This window comes from Homarus americanus, unplaced genomic scaffold (genome assembly GCF_018991925.1).
Source record: "Homarus americanus isolate GMGI-L3 unplaced genomic scaffold, GMGI_Hamer_2.0 scaffold25013, whole genome shotgun sequence".
NCBI classification, from domain to species: Eukaryota; Metazoa; Arthropoda; class Malacostraca; order Decapoda; family Nephropidae; genus Homarus; species Homarus americanus.
In genome coordinates, this window is record NW_024722158.1 from 10,323,447 (window position 1) to 10,346,181 (window position 22,735).

General features: G+C 41.7%; 1 protein-coding gene across 1 annotated transcript in view; it reads left to right on the forward strand.

Moving 5' to 3' along the window:
* Positions 1-19,804, forward strand: part of LOC121862049 (histidine-rich glycoprotein-like) — a 39,308-nt gene extending 19,504 nt beyond the window's left edge. The window contains exon 2 of the mRNA XM_042359981.1: positions 19,130-19,804. Coding sequence (XP_042215915.1) covers positions 19,130-19,804 — 675 coding nt within the window. The remainder of the gene's footprint in view (positions 1-19,129) is intronic.
* Positions 19,805-22,735: the final 2,931 nt, after the last annotated feature.

The following is a 22,735-nucleotide window of genomic DNA, read 5'->3' on the forward strand; positions in this document are numbered from 1 at the left end:
TTCGACCTGTAAATGAAAACAGTCATAATATTGCCTAAGAACTTTAAAAAAAAATAATCTTGAAAATGATGAAAAACGGAAACAAAATTAAAAGTTATCGTACAAAAATCCCAACATGAACGCCGAAGGCACCTGGGGCACAGCCAGACACATTCACCAGACATATTCATTTGAATGTTAATGGTAATCTTGCATCTTTATCTAATAGGAATACTTAATGTATACACCTTTATCACACACTGCATAGCTCGCGGAAGTTTTCTTAAGGTGGAATTTTACGGATTTAGCCCCAGGTCCCGCACCCCAAAGGCCAAATCCCCTCATTAAAAGCACTTTATTTTTCTGTTTATTTGCCATGCACAGTCACGGTTATTAAGATAGAGAATTTAAATTTGCATGTGTATCGGTAATTAAATTTGGTTCGGGACGGGCATAAGCTTTTCTGTACTGTAATGACTGCGCTTTTTTTTCTTGGCTCGCACCGTATGCAACTTAAGAACATAAGAATGGAGGAAACTGCAGCGGGCCTATTGGTCCATACTGGGCAGTCCCATTTACACCCAACCCCTATTGCTCATATATCCATCCAACCTATGTTTGAAGCTATCCAACGTATTCGAGTTAATGATGATGTTTGGTAACTTATTCCATTCATCCACTACTGTTTTCAAACCAATGTTTACCTATTTCGCGCCTAAATCTAAATTTGTCATATTTAAAACCATTGTTAGCAGTACGCTCCTGGTTGGATAGTTTGAGTACCTTTGTAATGCCCCCTTTGTTCAGCCATGACTTCCATTTATACACCTCTATCATATCGCCCCTCACTCTACGCATCGTTTGCAACATAATCTACTGAAACTTGGTATGGTTGTGTAGTTGTAGATGTTTCCGTCAATTGAAGCACGGCTGTGAGTCGTTATATGGCCCTTATGTTAATATGTGCCTTTCGTATTTGTTCTTGTGGTTTATATAATTATGATACGTATTTAATGCAACTCCTAATCATGCCAAATAGTGTAATAAATTCGTTTGATCGTAAAGAAAATGTTTGAGCATAAAAAGGTCGGTTTATACTATACAGTATTTAGTACTAACTCAGTCACTGTGGTTTACTTAGGTAAGTTCATGAGTATTGCACTTAAGTTATATAATGTAAGTTCTACATGTTTTCTCCTCTGACATAGTTATTTTGACTTGGCCTTAGTCTTCAGGCATATAGCCTTTGTGTTCAGGCACATGGTTAGTGTTCAGGTCATGGTCATGGTGCCCAACAAAGCTTAGAGTACACTTTCAGGTCGTAATGGCTGTGACCAACAACTGACTGTGGTAATCTAAACATATGAAATGCCACGTAACAAGTGTCAGAGGCACAACTACAGTATATTTAATTTCAGTGGGAGAGAAGCTTCAAAATAAATTGTAACAAGTGAAGTGAATTAATGGGAACTAACGTTAAACAACGCGCATTCCGTCAAGTCAATATATTATTGACTACATTGATTACAGTATTTAGGAAATTTTCGCAAAATCTAAAAAAATTAAATAAAAATCTACTCAGAAAACAGAGCTTAATCATTGTAAATCAAGGCGACTAACTATCTGACCAGGCGCAAGTATGGAACCATTGAAGCCTTTAGTGTGATATACTGTATTCGCTGCTGAAGAGGTTCTCATGTTATCGATATCTTTTACTACTAAAAACCCTCCGTTTTTTCTTTCTTGACTTCTGTAAAACTCAATTGCCACGGCAATACCCGGTCAGTTTTGGTGTGATATACAACAAAAGGTCTTCATTTGGACCTTGCAACGTGTTGATCACATTTACCATTCTTGGTGCAAATTCGCAAACAAGTCCCTGAGTTTTGTTGGGGACATACTGTCACATACACACAAATTGGATCGAAGGTAATACTTAACCCCAACAAATACGGGTAAAGTGAGTAACTTTTATCTCTTACTCGTCCCAGAAAATGACACCCGTTTCGGCACCCAACAATTGTCTTAGGTTTACTGATGTTTAATGAAGTCAATTACCTCACCTCCAACACCGTCTTCAGCTGCTGTGCGAAACTCTGGGGCCAATAACATCCGGCAATAACACCCGCCAACAACACCCTCCAACAACACCCGCCACACAACACCCGCTAATAAAACCCGCCACACAACACCCGCCAACAACACCGGCTAATAAAACCCGCCAACAACACCCTCCAACAACACCCTCCAACAACACCCGCTAACAACACCCGCCAAAAACAGTTAACACCCTGAGTACTTATAGGTGTAACAGTTAACACCCTGAGTCCTCTCTCTCTCTCTCTCTCTCTCTCTCTCTCTATGTACCTCTTTCTCTTAACACGTTTATCCCCGTTACTCTTGAAAACACATTCCTATTCATATGGATGTTTGCATTCTCCTCTCACTCTGTTGTTATTGTTCGGGTTCCTCGTCTTTCTCCTTCTCCTCATCTCTCTCCCCCCCACACAGATCTTAAGCTCTTACTTCACCACTTCTATCCACTTCTATCTTCTTCTCCCTCTTTCTTTTTTGTATACATGTCATCTGACGGAGTGTTATTTCGTGTACGGGTTCAAGGAGAATAGTTTGTCACGTGTATAGAAATATGCTCCCATGCATTGTACTGTACTTTCTTTATGGATGGATGGATGGATGGTTAGAAGAATGGTTTGATGGATGGAAGGATGGTTAGACGGAGAGAGAGATATAGATATATATATATATATATATATATATATATATATATATATATATATATATATATATATATATATATATATATATATATAGAGAGAGAGAGAGAGAGAGAGAGAGAGAGAGAGAGAGAGAGAGAGAGAGAGAGAGAGAGAGAGATGGTTAGATAGATAGATAGACTGATAGATAGATAGATAGATAGATAGATAGATAGATAGACAGACGGATGGACAGACAGACAGACTTTCTGATTTACTTTTCATTGTTGGGACAGTCTTCCGTGCTCTGAGATCACAGTCAATTGCCTTGGGTTATATTAAAATTCTGTTCTTCCCCTTCTCGTGTAGTCCACCCTGGGTGATATTGGGGATCTGTCCTGTACGGTATTGGTGATGTAGCCGATGCAATATCTGGGCAAATCCTTAGTGCCATCAACGAAATGCCATTAACAGTAAAGGGGATTTGTACTGAAACAGGGAGGACTTTGTTCTTTACTGTAGGGATGTTTCTAGACATCAAGATAATGGCTGGAACGTGTTTGTACTATAAGGACACTTCAAATGAAGAATATTTTTTAAGTACCAATATTTTCACTTGATATACTGATACTCTACCATCACTGTTAAAAGAACAGTCACGTAAATCTTGGCAGGAGCGTTGACTACCCAACAACCAAGACCTCCATTCAATCTTCCTTCTCGTTCTTTTTTTTTTTAATTCATGTTGTAATCAGGACGTCCACACATTTCCTCGATAACGACTCGCCTGTGATAAAAAAATAGTGGATGAGTCCGCTAACAAGAAGAGTGACGGAGGACGTAAGCGTAGAAGTACATGGTTCCAGGTCCTTTAAGTCGACCCCCAGAATATATTATAGACAGAGAGGGTTTATTGTGTCCCATGATGATAAACTGGAGACATATGCTACTCACTAACATTACACTCTCTCACTCTTACTAACATGACACTCTCTCACTCTTACTAACATGACGCTCTCTCACTCTTACTAACATGACGCTCTCACTCTTACTAACATGACGCTCTCTCACTCTTACTAACATGACGCTCTCTCACTCTTACAAACATGACACTCCTTCACTCTCACTAACATGAAACTCCTTCACTCTCACTAACATGACACTCCTTCACTCTCACTACCATGAAACTCATTCATTCTCACTAACACGACACTCCTTCACTCTCACTAACATGACACTTCTTCACTCTCATAAACACAACACTCCATCACTCTCACTAACATGACACTCTCACTAACATGACACTCTCACAAACATGACTCTCCTTCACTCTCACTAACATGGCACTCCTTCACTCTCACTAACATGACTCCGTCCCACATTCTCATTAACATGATATTTTCACACCCCCACCTTCATCGTCTCTCACCCTAATATCCGAACCATTAAATAGATGATTTCTTTATTCTCACCAATAAATCACTAATGAGATTCAACTTTAATATTCGCCAATGAACCGCCAATGAAACGCGATTCTTTTATCCTCACTAACGATGCACAACTATCTCACACTCGCTAACGAATAACTAACGAGAATAAACTCTCATCTTCACTTACATACCACTAACGTAACACGACTTTCTTAATCCTTGCTAACCGAACCACTAACGAAAATCAACTCATGTTCACCAAAAGACCTCTAACGAGACGCGACGATGTCATCTGTTTTGCCGCCTCGTCTCTCGACACACAGGACGACCAGATTCACAGAAATCGTAATTTATGAAGACAACCAGATAGGAAGTAGACAAGAGAAGTCGGATTGACACAAATCACCTACTATATAACCAGTGACACACACCACCAAGTAAATCTATGGTCGGCAAGTGTAACATGGTTGGCATACCAATTAGAATCATGGCCAGTGATATGTATGGTTGAATTTAACTATCAAGTATGATTATGCATTGTGGAGAATAATGTGGTTAGAGTGTGACGTGATTGGTAGGAAATAGCATCAAGTAATATCAGGGTTTGTGTTGTGAGTGGATTATGGTTGGCATTAACAATGTGGCTATGTAGCTGGTCTAGCGGTTGTTTGTTTCTTTGTTTCTTTGTTTATAATTTTTTGTCTCTTGTTAGTATAGGAGAAATCAGAAGGCACTGACTAAACCTGCGATGTTTGGTTGAGTTACAGTACTGATCAATTCCATATGAAAACAGACATTAAAAATTCTCATTGGATCGGCTATTTTATTCCCGGTCATATCACTAAGCAAAATGGATAGCGGTTTCCCTCCCCCGGTACCTTACTCGGGACGTTGCTCTCGACCTGCCAGGGACCCGAGGCGGTTCATCAAATCATATCTGTTGGCTTCCATAATTGTTTTATTGAGAAACAGCTTACCGAGAACTCGGCCTGTAAGTGTAGCGTAGTTGGTAGGTTAAAATGGCGCCAGTATAACCACGGCCTGCGGAGTGAGTCTCGTGGTTGGCAGGCATCTACACCGCATTGTACAGTAAGTACAACTCACAAGCGCCTGCCAAACTTTACTGGACAATAAAGGCGGCGTTCATTATGCTGTTGGTTCATTACACATGCTGGTGATAGTGCAGCCCTGCCTGGCGGGGCCCACAAAGCCTTCCTTGATCTTGAAGGTTCAGGGCGAGTGGTGGATGAGGAGTAAGAGGTGTAAGCATCAGTATACGGGACTCTTCATTACCAACAAAACATATCATCAACACTAATGCAAAACATCGCCAAACACTAATTCTCAACACCACCATCACCTCATATTATCCACACTACCACCACCAACACTCGTCATCATCACCCATACACAAGCATAACCTACAACTCATATCATCATCATCACCACCACCACCACAAATCCACAGCATCACCCCCAACACACCTCATCATCAATAAATCACACCACCGCCACCACCACCGCCACCATTCATTAACTTCACCAACATGTAATCACTATACATGCACATAATCACCAATATGCACCATCACCACTTATAAACATCCTCACCACTGATAAATCTTTCTCACCACTAAGCATAAGCATAGACAAGTGACATCTACATGCCATCACCACTATAAAATATCACGACCATTTACGAACACCAAGGCCATTTCAATGTTCAATACCACGATTATTACTTATTGTCACCTCCAACACATAGGGTCATTAAAAATATCATCAATATACCACATCAACACACAGCATTATCATCAACACTTAGCATCATCATCAACATCAATATACCACATCAACACACAGCATCATCATCAACACATAGCATCATCATCATCATCATTAATATACCATGTCAGCACACAGCATCATCATCAACACATAGCATCATCATCAACACATAGCATCATCATCAACACATAGCATCATCATCAACACACTGCAGCATCATCACCACATAGCATCATCATCAACACATAGCATCATCATCAAAATATAGCATCATCATCATCAATATACCACATCAACACACAGCATAATCATCAACATATAGCATCATCATCAACACACAGCAGCAGCATCATCAACATATAGCATCATCATCAATATACCACATCAACACATAGCATCATCATCAACACATAGCATCATCATCAACACATAGCATCATTATCAACACATAGCATCATCAACACATAGCATCATCATCATCAACACATAGCATCATCATCAACACACAGCATCACCATTATCATTACACCATATCAACACACAGCTACATCATCACAATTACACCACATCAACACACATCATCATCATCATCAATCACAACATCATCATTACACCATATCAACACAAAGCAACATCATCATCATTACACCATATCAACACACATCATCATGATCAACATTCACAGCATCATCATCATCATCATCATTACACCACATCAACACACATCATCATCATCATCATCAATCGCAGGATCATCATCATTACACCACATTAACACACAACATTACCATCAATCACAGCATCATCATTACACCACATCAACACACATCATCATTATTACACCACATCAACACACAGCATCATCATCAACACACATCATCATCATCATCATCAATCACAGCATCATCAACAACACACAACATCATCATCAATCACAGCATCATCATCATTACACCACATCAACACACAGCATCATCATCAACACACATCATCATCATTAATCACAGCATCATCAACAACACACAACATCATCATCAATCACAGCATCATCATCATTACACCACATCAACACACAGCATCATCATCAACACACATCATCATCATCATTACACCACATCAACACACATCATCAATCACAGCATCATCATCATTACACCACATCAACACACATCATCATCATCATCATCAATCACAGCATCATCATCATTACACCACATCAACATACAGCATCATCATCAACACACAATATCATCATCAATATGAACACCTCAACACACAACATCACCATCAATACACCACATCAACACAGCATCAACACACAGCATCATCAACACATAACATCACCATCAATACAGCACATTGTAGTGATGGGTTGTCAGACCACAGCTTACATCTCAGAAACAGTCCAGACCTGACCCGACATTAGGGGGGTCAAGTGTAAGGGTAACCCTGGCAGCCACTCAAGAAGTTACAAATCAACTAGCTCCCCTTCCCATGTCACACGGCCCCAACAAACATGTAAGAAGCCACCTGCCGACTCTCTCCCAATATACACAACTACAGTACAATTCAGACAAGGCCCAGACCTACCCTCACGTTAGCCAGGTAAAATGTAACCCTCGAGCCCAAGTCATGGGGCCACAAATCAACCGGAGCCTCTCATGTCACACGGCCCCACCAACGATGTTAACAGGCAAGCATTCATCTGAAGATTTCTCCAGAATATACAACAACTTATAGTCTCAGAAAAAGTCCAGACCTGACCCTACATTAGCGAGGGCAAATGTAAGGAGACCCTTCGCCGCCTCCCCGATCAGCTCAACCTGACGGCTGGTCTTCCAATATATAGGACGTCCTAGTCCTCCCTCACGAGAGTGTGTATTGTAACCAAGAAGGGCCAGCAACTACGTCCCCAGTCCCGCTCGTAGCCCTCCCTCAGGGGAGCAGCGAGAGGGAGTCAGAGAGACAGAATCGGGGAGAAAGAGACACACAGGGATCGGAGGAGGAGGTTCACCACAGCCCAGTCCCGCTCACGGGAGGAGAGTCACGCAAGACTTTCCTCCCCGACTTCCCTCCGGTGCCCAGCTAAGCAATCTCCCATAGAGACAACCCAGGACCACCTGCTAGACCTTCCCCAGGTCACGTGAGTTTTTGTCAGAGCTTTCCATGGGATGAGTTACTTAAGTGGGAAGTGTATTCATTTCATGTTCGTGTCCGAGAATCAGTGTCTAGTAACGTAATATGATGTCCTAGTAACGTAAATAAAATGTCCTAGTAACTTCGATAGAAGGTGTTATTAATGTGTCCATGTCATTGTCGTAATTAATAAACAGTTGTAACGAAGCGGTGTTTGAGAAGTCGTCCTTAAGAACGTAATAGATGTGTATTGACATATAAGATAAGTTAAGTGTATTGACAGAGTAAATAAACAACACGGCCACGCTACCAAAGTCTTCCTCTCTTTACATTTCTCTTACTATCAATATTCTACCTATATGTAATCTTCTTCCTGTGAGTTTGTCTCATTATAACATCAACACACAGTATCAACAGAGAGCATCGTCATCAACACACAGTATCAACAGAAAGCATCATCATCAACACACAGCATCACCATGAACACGTAACATCGTCATCAACACACTGCATCGTCATCAATATAGCAGGACCACACCACAGCAGCATCATACCACAGTAACATCACACCACAGCAGCACCACACCACAGCAACATCACACCACAATAGCACCACACCACAGCAACATCACACCACAATAGCATCACACCACAACAGCATCACGCCACAGCAGCATCAAGCACAGCAGCATCAAGCACAGCAGCATCACACTACAGCATCATCACACCACATCAGTCAGCTCTCAGTGAGACAAGACGGGCCCTGTAGGTACTCCTAATTGGCAGCCAGACCAAGTCTGTTTGGCCTCCCCCCCTCCCGATATATCCCAACTCCCTACCTTACCTCACTACTCCGGGATTTATCAGCAAAAACTCTCAAGTGATCAGTGCAATGATTGGTTACCAAACAGTGATCCGATAGTGTATTCTAAGGAAAACCAGAAAAACAAGCGTAGTTGTAACAGCAGTGTAACACCAGACTGTGGGCACTTTGTCGGTCACCTTCAAAGTGCCAGTGACAAGTGTTATGCCATGTATTTCACTGTTGCACAGGAGAGCCTAATGGCACACAGAGATACTAAAATGCTTATGGGTTCAGTTGAAATTCCATAAAGCCCTCATTAATTAAGTGCGGCTTTGGTTTCGGGTCTTGTAAAATCCTTTAACATTTTAATAGCTTAATGGTTAAATGGTATACAGTATTACAATATGGAATATGGACATGGAATCGGTAACTTAATAAATATGTATTTGTAAGATCCTGGGAGTAGAGGTAACAACAACAAATGGGCAGGTTCGTTGACTGCTTCAAGGGGGGGGGGGGGTGTTAGGGTTCACATTCCAAGATTTTACCTCACACTTATATAAATAGAGTGAATTTACTGGTCACAGCAATGCCAGTGGTACTTTGCTTAACAGATGATAAATCAAAGATAAAATAAACTAGTGTATGGTATATCATAAGCTGGACCTTGATCATTCAAAGTCACTGGTTCAACTCTTCCTAACTAGGCTACAATCACAGAAATATAATTCTTCAACTCTCAATACACATATATAACACTTGTTACGAACCCCTCCACCCAGCACTACGAACCACGCCATCTATTGTCCTGATCTACCTACCCAGCACCACGAGCAACGCCATCTAGGGACGAGACACGAGTATGACTCGTCTTAGTTAACACTCCGGGGTTTCCCTTCTCCATATCCTGGTTGTTGCGTCACTTCCTCCAAGTCTTCTTCGTGAGCTCCAATTCGAGGAGAGAGCACTTGGCTCTGGGGAGTGACCACAGGATCATCTATCCTCTAAACCTACGGGCAGTGACTACCTACCGTCTTCTACAATACTCAGCCTTACTCGTCAGCCATCTCAGCTCCTCACTTAAGTACTTGTATCTTGTATTGCCTCCCCCACGTCCACTTGCTTCAAGATTGTTTTATGTTTTATTAATATGTATATACTGTTAATGTTTAGGTTAAGTTTGGTTAAGGGTAATTTATAAGCTGAATATTTTGTTAGGGATTTATGGTACTCTATTATACACAACGAAAACTCGCATCCTTTGTCTACCCTTTTATAGTCCGATTGTCTTTGTTTTGTTTTTTTTTGTTACCTGTTGGGATCTGGGTAGACGTATAACTATATTCTAAATCCCCAACTAGTAACACACTAGTGTAAGAAAATTTCTTGATAGATTTTCGGAGCTTATCTCTATCATAAGTTCACAGAGGAAATTTTGCTACATTACAGGAGATTTCAACCTCGATCTATTAAAATCAGAAACCGACAATTCAGTATTAGACCTTCTTGCTCCCTGTCGTTCTAAGCTCTTCTTCAACACTATAACCAAACCCACTAGAGTAACTGCCACCTCTGCCACTATGATAGATCATATCTGGACTAAAAACACTCCTAACAATCTTGCAAGTGGAGTTATTTATAACAATATCTCAGATCACTTCCCAGTTTTTGCCATGTATAAGACAGCCACAAGACCTGAAAGGTCTAGTAGTGTCTCAGTACAATACAGAGACTACTGCTCCGACAACATTCTCCTTTTTTAAAACAACCTAATGGATGCAAAGTGGGATCTTGTCTATGCCTCCAACAACCCTAACGTGAACAGCTGCAACTTCTCTTGCATCTTCAATGCTTGCTTTGATAAATGCTTCCCCCTCAAGACTAATTCAGTGAAAACTGTATCCATTTCCAAACCCTATATAACAAGCGAAATTAAGATAATGATAAAAGAAAAAGACAAACTCCAAAGGAAATTTGCAAAAGAACCATAAATTTCGGTGATGCTTACCGAAGTATCAGAAATAGCGTAACTCAAGCAGTTAGAAAAGTTAGACGTAGCTATTATACAAATAAGCTCCAGTCAGCATCAGGCGACAGTAGGAAAACCTGGAATGTCATAAATTCTATTCAGAACAGGAACACTCAGCCTTACAGTCCCCCACTCAGCTTTTATGATAAATGATTCAGGTGTAACGGAACCCTCCCTCATTGCCAACCACTTCAATGAATATTTTATTAATGTTGGCAAAAATCTTGCAGAGAGCATCCCTGATCAACATGAGGAATTTAGAGCCTACCTGCAAAACAGACAGCAAAATGAGCTGTTCTTATCCCCTGTCACAGCAGATGAATTACTTGCCATCATAAAAATGTCCAAAGATGTAGCAGCAGGCGGAGACAATATATTAATGATCATCATTAAGAAAGTAGCCCACTTATTACTACCTGTTCTCCTACACATTTGTAACTCCTCCTTCACTAGTGGTGTCTTTCCGGATAAACTGAAAATTGCTAAAGTTCACCCAGCATAAAAAAAAATCTAGGGACAAAGATCTCTTCAAGAATTACTGCCCCATATCAGTCCTCCCACCCTTGAGTAAGATACTGGAGAAGCTAGCATGTAATAGACTAAATTCCTTCTGCAATGCCAATTACATCTTTACAGACTCCCAGTTTGGATTTAAAGCTAGAAGGTCGACTGAGAGTGTTCTGCTATCTTTTACTAATGACATCTAAAATTCCTTGGATGACAGTCAGTTAACAGTCGGTATATTCTTGGACCCTCTAAAGCCTTCGTTACTGTCGACCATACCATTCTCCTTTCAAAGCTTGAACACTATGGCGTTAGGGGGCCTATCCCACAATTGGTTTACCTCATATCTGTCCAACAGGAAGCAATATGTCTGCTATAATAATCACCAATGTGACTCCTCACCAATCTTGTATGGCGTCCCCCAAGGTTCCATTCTTTGTCTAGTACCGTTTTTGTTGTACATAAACGACATAGTCCACGCCAGCACACTCATAAAATACTTATTTGCAGACGATAGTAATCTCTATGCAAGCAACTCAGACCTCCATTACTTGATGAGAGCTATGAACACTGAATTGACTAAAATCAGGACCTAGGTAATACGTAATAAACTGACCTTAAACCTAGAGAAAACCAACTACCTTGGTAATACAGTCCACAAACGCGAACAAAATACTAAATTCATCTGAGTTATTGTTGAGAAATTTAACTGGAGAAACCACATACAAGCGATTCACATTAAAATCAATAAACAGTGCGGTATCATGTATCACACTCGACAGTCACTCACTCTCATAGCAATGAAAGAAATCTATCATGATCTTGTTTACCAACACCTGATGCACTGCCACACACTGTGGGGGGCCTCTGGCTCTTCAAAAACACAATTCCTGGTTACTGCACAAAAGAGAGTTGTACGGACAATGACCTACTTGGAAAAAACAGATCACACAATCGAAAAATTTGCTAAATTGAAAAAGTTAAAACTCGAAGATATTAACACCTACTGCTGAGTCCTCTTTGTTTACAAATCTATCAATCACTTGCTTGATAATAATTATTTCCAGTTCCAGAATAATCATCGATACAACTTAAGGCACCCAGAGCTACTAAGACCACCCCCCCCCCCATGCGCTTCTCTTAGTCCCAGACCTCCATAAAATATCACGGTGTGAAGGTGTGGAACAACTTACCCCCACCCATCCGAGCAACGACTACGCTCCCTTCCTATAAATCATCTCTTAAAAAATATCTATTGTCTAAGTATTAATATTTCTTGTAACACCTACTATATATACAGTACCTGCTTTTACTGTACCATCAAAACCGTTTTATCGGATATTATCATGTAAATAGATAAGTAATTACAATTGCAATAAATATATTTGCCAACTAGACATAATCCTGACAGCTCTGTCCTCTTGTTCAACCTTAATACTGTACAACCCATGTTCTACTGCTTCACCATTATATTTATGTTTTTCAATTCCACTGTAATTTATGTATAATACTTATAATATTAAAAAATAGAATAAAAAAAATAAATAAATAAAAAAAATAAATAATGAAGTGATAACCGTGGTAACATTCTGAGATGGTCTTATTACCACCATGCTATTTACTGTTCCAGATGTTATTAAATGTTACATAATACTTGCTTGAGATAAATGAACAGTATATATCAGGTGCCTTCAGGAGAGCTCAGGTTCTCAACTGGCTCAGCCAAGTTAATATTGTTATTATTATCCACTCTGTATCTGTGTTTTTCTGGCTAAATAAACTGTTTCGTTTCAATTAAATTAAATTAAATTCAATTCAATTCAATGGTCCCGCGTTTAACTCACTCACTCACTCACTCACTCACCCGTCTGAGGGATCCCAACCTACCAATTTTTAGTATGGAACTTAATTTGGCCAGTCCTCTACAAAAGTGTCAGTTATTTAACACAATTGCTTGTCTTAAACATTACATTACATAGAGCATCACATAACAATAACAGAAACAATAATATTATATAGCAGTACACTTTACATATAAAAATGCTAAAATTAAACCCAACCACCGCGGTATTTACATATACCGTGAGTACTGTGTCGGCGACCCCTAAGTGCCAGAGACAATGACTCGTGGTGTTTACGACTAGACAAATATTAACAGATGTCTACCAGTGTCAGTGGCCGTCAAAGTGTCGCCATTGAGGTTATGGACACCGAAGATAAACACTGCCGTCCGTCCACACCAGATGTCAACAGATGTCCACCAGTGACGTACTCCAGACGCGCTCTATACAATTTAAACCATAGTAACGCAGTGTTTTTGCGCGACTAAAATCACTGAACATATTTCATTCTCGCAGCCGTAGACTAGGACGTCATAAACAGAAGCCCATCAGGACCATCACCTCCACTAGAAAACCAGAGAAACCTACTCCTGACAGACAGTACAAATACACTAAAGTTCCTTGGAAATGGTGTGATCTCCCCTCCTTACTGCTCTGCAACGTCACTTCCTTAGGTAATAAATTCAATAAAAGTGATGAAATGACAACCACTGTCCGATCAGTCGCTGCCAACGTCGTTGCCATATTAGGGTGTGTCATAGGAGGGAAGATCAGCTAAAACTAATGGCCCATCACTTTTTTGGTAGATTTTAGTGTATATAAACAGAAAATAATTTCAGTTTCAATATTTTGCAACCTTTTGCTAGGTAAATTTTAGCGTGAAATTTATCGAAAATCTAACGTACAGCTGCATTAGTGCATTACAATTAAATAGTGAACATTGCTTTCTGACTTCATTCTTTAACAACCCAACTAACAATATTTTTTCTGTTTCAGATTCTGATGCATTTAGAAGTTGATAATATTTGCGATGGCTGCTTGTTCAGGACGAGGAACCAAAAATCCAGCCATCTCAGTCACTATCTTGGGTCTGGGAGAGAGCTCCTGAAGTCGGAGTTGCCTACATTGAGATGCTTTGAGATACGGTGTTTTAATCAGGCAAATCAGTGAAAAGAACCAAAGAACTTACACACAAACAAAGACATTGCCAGTGATATGACCAAAGCTGTCTTGGCACAGTACACTCTGGCTAACGCTCAGTTCAAGCCTCCAGTCATAACAAGTCAGAAGAAGATTAGTGAGAGACTGCTAGCCAGTTGGGAAAAGGCAAGAGATATCTCTCTTGGGAGAGGAAAACTTGCAGTTAAGGACAGCTTTGCCAAGCAACTGGACCAGTTATTTGACATAATTACTTGCAAGTGCCCAATTGTTCTCTGTCCTGAGTTTGGATGCGATCGTGACTGTAAATCCGAGGCCCACATCTCCTGTATTTGCAAGCGTGAACTGAAGATTCCTGTGATCGAACTGGCATTTGTCAAAGCACAGAGAGAGAAGACTGGCAGTATAGGGGCTCTCATGATTTCTAGCCAAGATATTCCGGAGTCCAAGAGACAGGAGGCTGCCACAGAGAGACAGAAGAGGAGAAGAGTTGCCGAGGAAAAGAGACTTGAGAAGGCCCAGGGTGAGGTAAAAAAGGCCGATGATTGGAGTCAAGCTGATTCAGAGTTTAATGACTTCCCCATGGCTGATCCGAGTGCTGACCAGGAGAATGGTGACTTTGTCCCTAACCCAGAAAATAATGATCCCAAACCTTCCAGGCATAAGATTCGAAATAGGAAAGATATCCTGAGCATAGCTCTGGCCAGCATGCGACACCACACTGGTCTCAGAGAAACTGCAGAGATAGCAACAGCTGCCTGGATTGACGGTGGTTTGATAACACCTGATGATGTTCACCTGGTGATAGATCATAACAAAGTAAGGAGAGCTCAGGAGAAACTTGTCAGTAACCTAGAAGAGGAGTTTGATAAGGGGACAAGAGAAAATGGAATCAATTGTTTGTTCTTTGATGGGAGAAGGGATGACACTAAAGTGTTCATGAAAGTTGGAGATTCTGACAAGTTGTTCCCTGCCATGGTGAAGGAGGAACACTACTCCTGCTGCAGTGAACCAGGAGGGAAGTATTTGTGGCATTTCACTCCAGAGAAAGATGACATCAGGAAACCAGCTGAGATAGTGGCAGATAACATTGTGAACTGGCTCAGAGAGAGGAACGTAGACCAGACCCTGCAGGCCATTGGAGGGGACAGCACCAACACGAACACAGGGTGGCAAGGGGCCAATACAGTGGATAGAGCGGAAGATTGGGAGGAAGCTGGTCTGGATTGTTTGTGACCTCCACACCAACGAGTTGCCACTCAGACATCTGATCCAGGAGCTGGATGGCAAGACTCTTCAAACAACAGATGGTCTGGTCCTCTTGGCAAGATGCTGGACTCTGCCACTGAGTTAGAAATAAATCCGAGCTTTGAAAAAATCACAGTTGGCCCTCCACTCGTTGAGCTTGCACATACTGTCATTGACGACCTGAGTACTGACCAGTACTATGGTTACATGATTTGCAGTGCCATCAAAACTGGGGTCATGCCTTATAGACTTGCTTACCTGCAGATAGGTCCAGTCTCACATTCTAGGTGGCTCACAACGGCTCTCAGGTTCTGCAGAATTTGGGTCGCTCATCATAAACTGAAAGGGAACCAGCTTCACAACCTGAAACTTATTGTCCAATTCATCGTGAGTGTCTACTTGCCAAATTGGTTCAACACCAAGGTCAAGTCATCGTTCTCCGAAGGTCCGAGGCATGTTCTCTTCCAGCTTGAGCTTCTGAGGAGTCAGCCAAGGAAGGTTGTTCAGATTGTGGAGCAGACTGTGAGGAGATCTTCCTGGTATGCTCATCCCGAGGCAGTTCTGCAGACAATGCTCTACAGTAAGGATGAGGAGGAGAGAAGAGTGGCAGTCAAAAAGATCTTGGATATGAGACTTATGAGAGGATCTGGGCATGACGAATCAGTTGGTGACGATTCCTTCAGGGTCAGGAAGACTCCTGAAGTCAATCTAGGTGCCAAGACCCTCACTGATCTCATTGATCTGGATAACATCCAGGCTGGCAGTGAGCTCCCTCTTACCTGCAGCCTCACCAATGTTCAAGTCAGAGCTTTCCTGGACAACCCCATGCATGTCCCTGCCTGGCCCTAGCACACCCAGAGTATAGAGCGTTGTGTACAGCAAGTGAGCGAGGCCAACAGTCACGTGTACAGCCAGGAGAGGAGGGAAGGCTACATCCGAGCTCAGGTGGTCAGCAGGGAGGTGATGAGTAGAAACAGAAGCAAGACAGACATGTTCTTTATGGTGTGCAGCAACACCGGGTCGTAGTAGTAAAACCGGTTTTTGTATTTGATGATTTTGTTTTCTAAAGGAATATTAAATTTAATAAATGTGTCAAGATCATTCGTTTCACTATTCTGGATCATTTTCATCCTAATAAATTAACCTGATACATTTACTTTACTTTAAATAAGCTATTTAGTGGTGTTGGCAAAAGGGTGGGAATACTGAATTTTCATAAGATTTCAAGTAAAAATTTACCTAGCAAAAAATGAAAACTTTTCAAATCTGAAGATATCACATGATTCTGCACATAGAACTACATCATTAATACCATGGGCCGATTTTTCAAACTCAAAAAAAAAAAATTCGCCTCCGTATGACACACCCTAGTGTAGCAGTGTTCTGGTCTCCAGCTCCCAGAAACTGCCAAGTGAAGAGACCCTACATCAAGACCTGCAGGCCGATTACTGACTCTTGCAGTGTCTCTCTTCGGGCAGTGGATTGTTCTCCATCCCTGGACTGAAGTACTAACTGTAGTGTGGATGACGTGGATACCAAATGGATAGCTTATACCAACACCACCACGGAAGCTCACCACCACTTCCTTCCCGAGAACTCCGTCAGATCACACCCAGCTGACTTGCTCTGGTTCATACCTCGGATCAAAAGACTTATGCAATAGAAAGACAGCACCTTTTATCTCAATGACCACAACCGCTACAGGTCCCTTCGCAAGCAAGTCATTCAAGAAATACGCACTGTGAAGAAGTCCCACTACCTAACCAAGTTGCAACACCTGAAGCAGGCCAACATCAGTCAGTGGTATGGTAAGCTTAAAGAACTCTGTGGGCTAAACAACAAGACACACCCCTTCCCCTTCCTTAGCCTTATCACTAATGGTGACGCAGCTGAGCAATCAAACAGTCATTTCGGAACTGACTTAATGGAATAATTTGTAGTAGCAAAACGTCTGGACAAACTAAAGTTAAAGCGCTCCACCACCCTCATTGACTTACCAGTGAAATTCAACAAGGAGCTCTCCCTGGAACTAGCTAAACCCCTCTGCTCCATCATCAATGCTTCCTTCAGCCAAGCAAGATGCCCAGCTGACTGGAAGACTAAGTCACCAGCCCACAATCCTTGAATGAGCTTCGAACCATTGCCAGCACCCCAATACCCTGCTTAATCTGCAAAAGTGTCGTGTTTGACTGGGCCTATGCTTATATTGCAGAAATTTGGCAATATTGAAACTTCTTCCACCACTCACTGTCCTGTCAGCTTTCTCGACTACATATACCACCATCTGGAAAAACGAAAGACGTCTGTGGCTGTCGCCTTCATTGACTTTATCAAAGCATTTGACCTAGTCGACCACAATTTAATCATCAACAAAGCTATCGACCTCGGGTTTCGACAACTCTTATGCCATGGTTTACAGACTTTCTTAGCGACCGACGCCAAGCCTTATGCTTCCGAGGAGCTGGCTTCACTTTTCAATCACTCATCTGTGGCAATCCCCAAGGCACCAGTATGGGACCGCTCTGCTTTCTTAGTCTTATCAATGATGCTCTAAGAGAAATCTCTGCTCGCTGGAAATATGTCGACGACTCCACCATTGGGATCAGTGTCAACAACTCGGCTCCCGACTACACCGCCCTCCAGGATTTATTGAAGATTCTCCAAAAATGGGCCACGAGCAACCACGTCACCATCAGCCATACCAAGACCATGGTTAATGGTTATGCACATCAACCTCTCCTCTGACCATATCCCACCTCCCTCAATTACTGTGGGCCCCAACACACTCCTCGGCTTCACCTTAGATAACAAACTAAGTTGGAAACCACACGTCAGTACAGTTGTTAAATCCTCCAGTTTTCGTTTCCACCTCCTCTGCCGACTCAAGTCCCTGGAAGTTCCTGCGCCCGAGCTCCTCAGTGTTTATTCAACATTCATACTTCCTAAGCTCACCTATGCCTCCCCTGCCTGACCTTCCTCCCAAAATGCCATACAACGGAAACACCGAGAAAAAGTGCAAAGGAGGGCATGCAAGATTATTCTCCCCCTCCTCCCACTCCACATAACGAGAAGCACTGAATACACTGACCCTCTAGGCTCTCTCTGATTAATCACCACGACATCATCCAAAAGTTTGGTGAGAAGCATCTGCACTATCCTCAACACCGGCTCCTTCTTCCACCCGAGATCCCTCGTCCGCGAATTGCTGTTTGACACCTCAACAGCATCCAGCCCATACCGGCACGAACTGATCACTATAAGAACAGCCCAGTCCCAACAATTGTAAAAATTATCAACAACTCGTAATCAACCAGTGTATCCACTCCCAGTCAATCTTATCTTTTTTGCACTGTCACTATGTTGAAATGCCCTACAGTATAACCTTCTCCACATTTAGTTATTATATATCATATTTGTATGACTTATGTTACTTGTGTATAATTAGTCAATCAAGTGACCCATTCCCCATTTATGTAACTGTAAGAGTATATTTTCAGCGGCATCACATCACAGCGGTGTCCCACCACAGCAGTATCACACCACAACAGTATCACACCACAGCAGCATCACAAAACAGAAGCATCATACCTCAACGGCATCACACCACAGCGGCATCACACCACAGCGGCAGCACATCACAGCAGCATCAAACAATAGAAGCATCACACCTCAGCGGCATCACACCACAGCAGCATCATACGACAGAAGCATTAAACCTCAACGGCATCATACCACAACGGCATCACACAACAGAGGCATCACACAAAAAAAGCATCACACCACAACAGCATCATACCACAACAGCATCACACCACAGCAGCATCACACCACGGCGGCATCACCACAGCAGCATCACACCACGGCAGCATCACACCACAGCGGCATCACACCAGAGCAGCATCACACCACAGCAGCATCACACCACAACAGCATCACACCACAACAGCATCACACCACAGCAGCATCACCCCACAGCAGCATCACCCCACAGCGGCATCACCCCACAGCGGCATCACACCACAGCAGCATCACACAACAGAAGCATCACACCACAGCAGCATCACACCGCGACGGCATCACACCATAGCAGCATCAAACCTCAGTGCCATCACATAACAGCAGCATCACACCGCAACATCACACCACAGCAGCATCACAGAACAGAAGCATGAAACATCAACGGCATCACGCCACAGCGGCACCACACAACAGAAACATCACACAACAGCAGCATCGCACCACAGCAGCAGCAACAAACAACAAAAGCATGACACCTCAACGGCATCACACCACAGCAGCATCAAACAATAGAAGCATCACACCACAGCAGCATCACACCACAGCAGCATCACACCACAGCAGCATCACACCACAGCAGCATCACACCTCAACAGCATCACACCGCAGCAGCATCACACCGCAGCAGCAGCATCACACCCACAGCAGCATCACACCACAACAGCATCACACCACAACAGCATCACACCACAACAGCATCACACCACAACAGCATCACACCGCAGCAGCATCACACCACAACAGCATCACACCACAACAGCATCACACCACAGCATCATCACACCACAGCAGCATCACACCACAACAGCATCACACCGCAGCAGCACCACACCAACATCACCACAAAACACAGTATCTGGCATCATCAGGATCAACACCCGGGTTATGGAGGAGCATTCGGGTTCACCTGCTCTCCGCTGTGTTATTACGCGCTGTTAACATTATTCAACCGTGTTATCATCTTCTATTGTGGAATACGGAACCAGTTTTATAGAGCTGGTGCTGATCTTATAAGGCACGAGAGAAGTTGTGGTAATTTTTCTATTATTAAATTCCTTGAAATTTATTAATGGTAAAAAAAAGTATTAATGAAACTAATATAAATAAACAATCTAAAAAAAAACACGCTAGCATATTGGTCCACACACACACACACACACACACACACGAAAACGCAGGTGAGACATACATCTGGATGAAGGATACGACCTTAACACCTAATATCTTATTTACAGTAAGACTACAGTTTGTTAATATCACGCAAACAATGGAGCCAGTGATGTAGATGATTTGCAATTTGTGTAGATCGTTGACTCGGGTATCTACCACACGCCACATCATTATATCAACCTAAAACTTTAACTCACCGAGAACAACACTATCACTACACACGGGCGTCCCTTGTTAACCGTACTCCTGATTCGTTTTACAAATTATCGGTTGAATGTAACGGTCAGGTCACTATAAAAAGAAAGCATACCAAGGGGTCAAGTCAGAGATCAGCCAGAGCCAAGATCTGCTTCAGACGGAGGAGTAAAACCAACGGTCTACGTCAACTCTGTGAATGTAAACCAAAAGATCTATCCTAGACCGATGTATAAAAGCCAATATTTGCCACAGCCGGATCATTATAAAGAAAGATCTATGTCAGTCAGATAAAAGAGTCAAGACTGATACTGAACGTGTGGTATTAATTCAGATAGATATACAAGAAACGTAACGTAGTCATCTAAGCATCTAACTAATTAAAAACTTAAGCATTTCTCTCACTCCTTCACTCAACATAGCTGGGATATAAAATTTTTATTCTATTTATAGGATGGGGAAGAATATTTGTGTGTATTCCAGTATATTGTCAGGGTTACGGTTATCCTCTTCTGAATTACAATGTAACCTATTCACTGTATTGTCATATTTATTGCTATCCTCGCAGGAGTTTATTCTTTGACAAAACAAACAAGTAGAATTGTATATTTGAGTAGAGTAACAAGTAGTGAAATCATCGCCTTGTTTCCAGTGTTCGAATAGAGGTTTTTTAATTTATTCTGTTAACATAATTATTTAATATTAGTCAAGCATGCACTCTGACGGAGGTGAGGCGGCGTGCTTGGTATAGGACACGGGTGGGAGGGGGGGGGTGGACAATGAGGTCCCGGTGCTGGACTCAGGTGTGCCGGGAGGTTCGACAAGTGGACTGGACAAGATTATTACATTTCGATATGAAGATGTTCCAGAGTGGCTTAAGTGACGAATTGCATTGATTGGTGAAGCTGCACTGCATATAATAAAATTAAAACTCTGCGTACAAATGTTTTCTCTCTCACGTTAATGGTAAAGTAATATCAAATACACTCCATGCAGATGATACTGCTCTTATCACACATAGTGAAGAGCCATTACAAAATATCGTTAAAAGTGTAATGGAAAAGTTGAAAAATATGGTTTATGAGTTAATGCTGTAAAGACGAAAGTAATGGTTGCTTCAAAATTGGAAATAAATCTTAAAATAAAAATTATGGTAGGCAACAGGGAACTTAGACAAGTGGAAATTTTGTGTATTTGGGAAGTAACATTACCTGTGATGGTAGATGTACGGAAGATATAAAAACAAGAATAGCGCAAGCAAAAAGGAATTTAATAATCTAAAAGTCCTAATGAAATGGGACATTAACTTAAATATGAGAAAAAAATTGCCGAAAAGCTTTTCAAAAGTATATGGCAAGGACTGATGTAAGGGTCAGAGGCGTGGACACTTTCAACAGACACCAGAAAGAGGTTGGAGGCCTTTGAAATGAGGTGTCAGGCGAATGCTAAGAATACGTTACACTGACAGGAAAACAAATGAATAAGTACTAAGATTAGCAAAAACTTCAAGATAAATACTTGAAATATACAGATAAAGAAAAATTAGATACTTTGGTTATATAATTAGGGAGAGGCATTAATAACTAAACTATTAATAGGCAAAGTTGTGGGTAGGAGGGCCAGGGGAAGGCAGAAACTGGGATGGATGAATTAAATTAAAAACTGGGTTCCCAGAGAGATACAAGACTTGAGAGGTTAGGCAAAAACAGCCAGAAAACGTTTAAAGTGGAGGACTGTGGTCGCCAACCCTCAGATATGAGCACGGTTCTTATTGTATATTACCTGTAATCTTTAAAATGTTTTATGTTTTCTAGGCTCTGAAGATGGAAAATGATTTTCCGAAACGTTAGTAATTAAAGAAACGTAACTTAGTCAAAATGTTTGTGTTTTCCCTGTTTCTAAAAGTACTCTTTCCACCGTAACCATTCCATTGCTGAAGT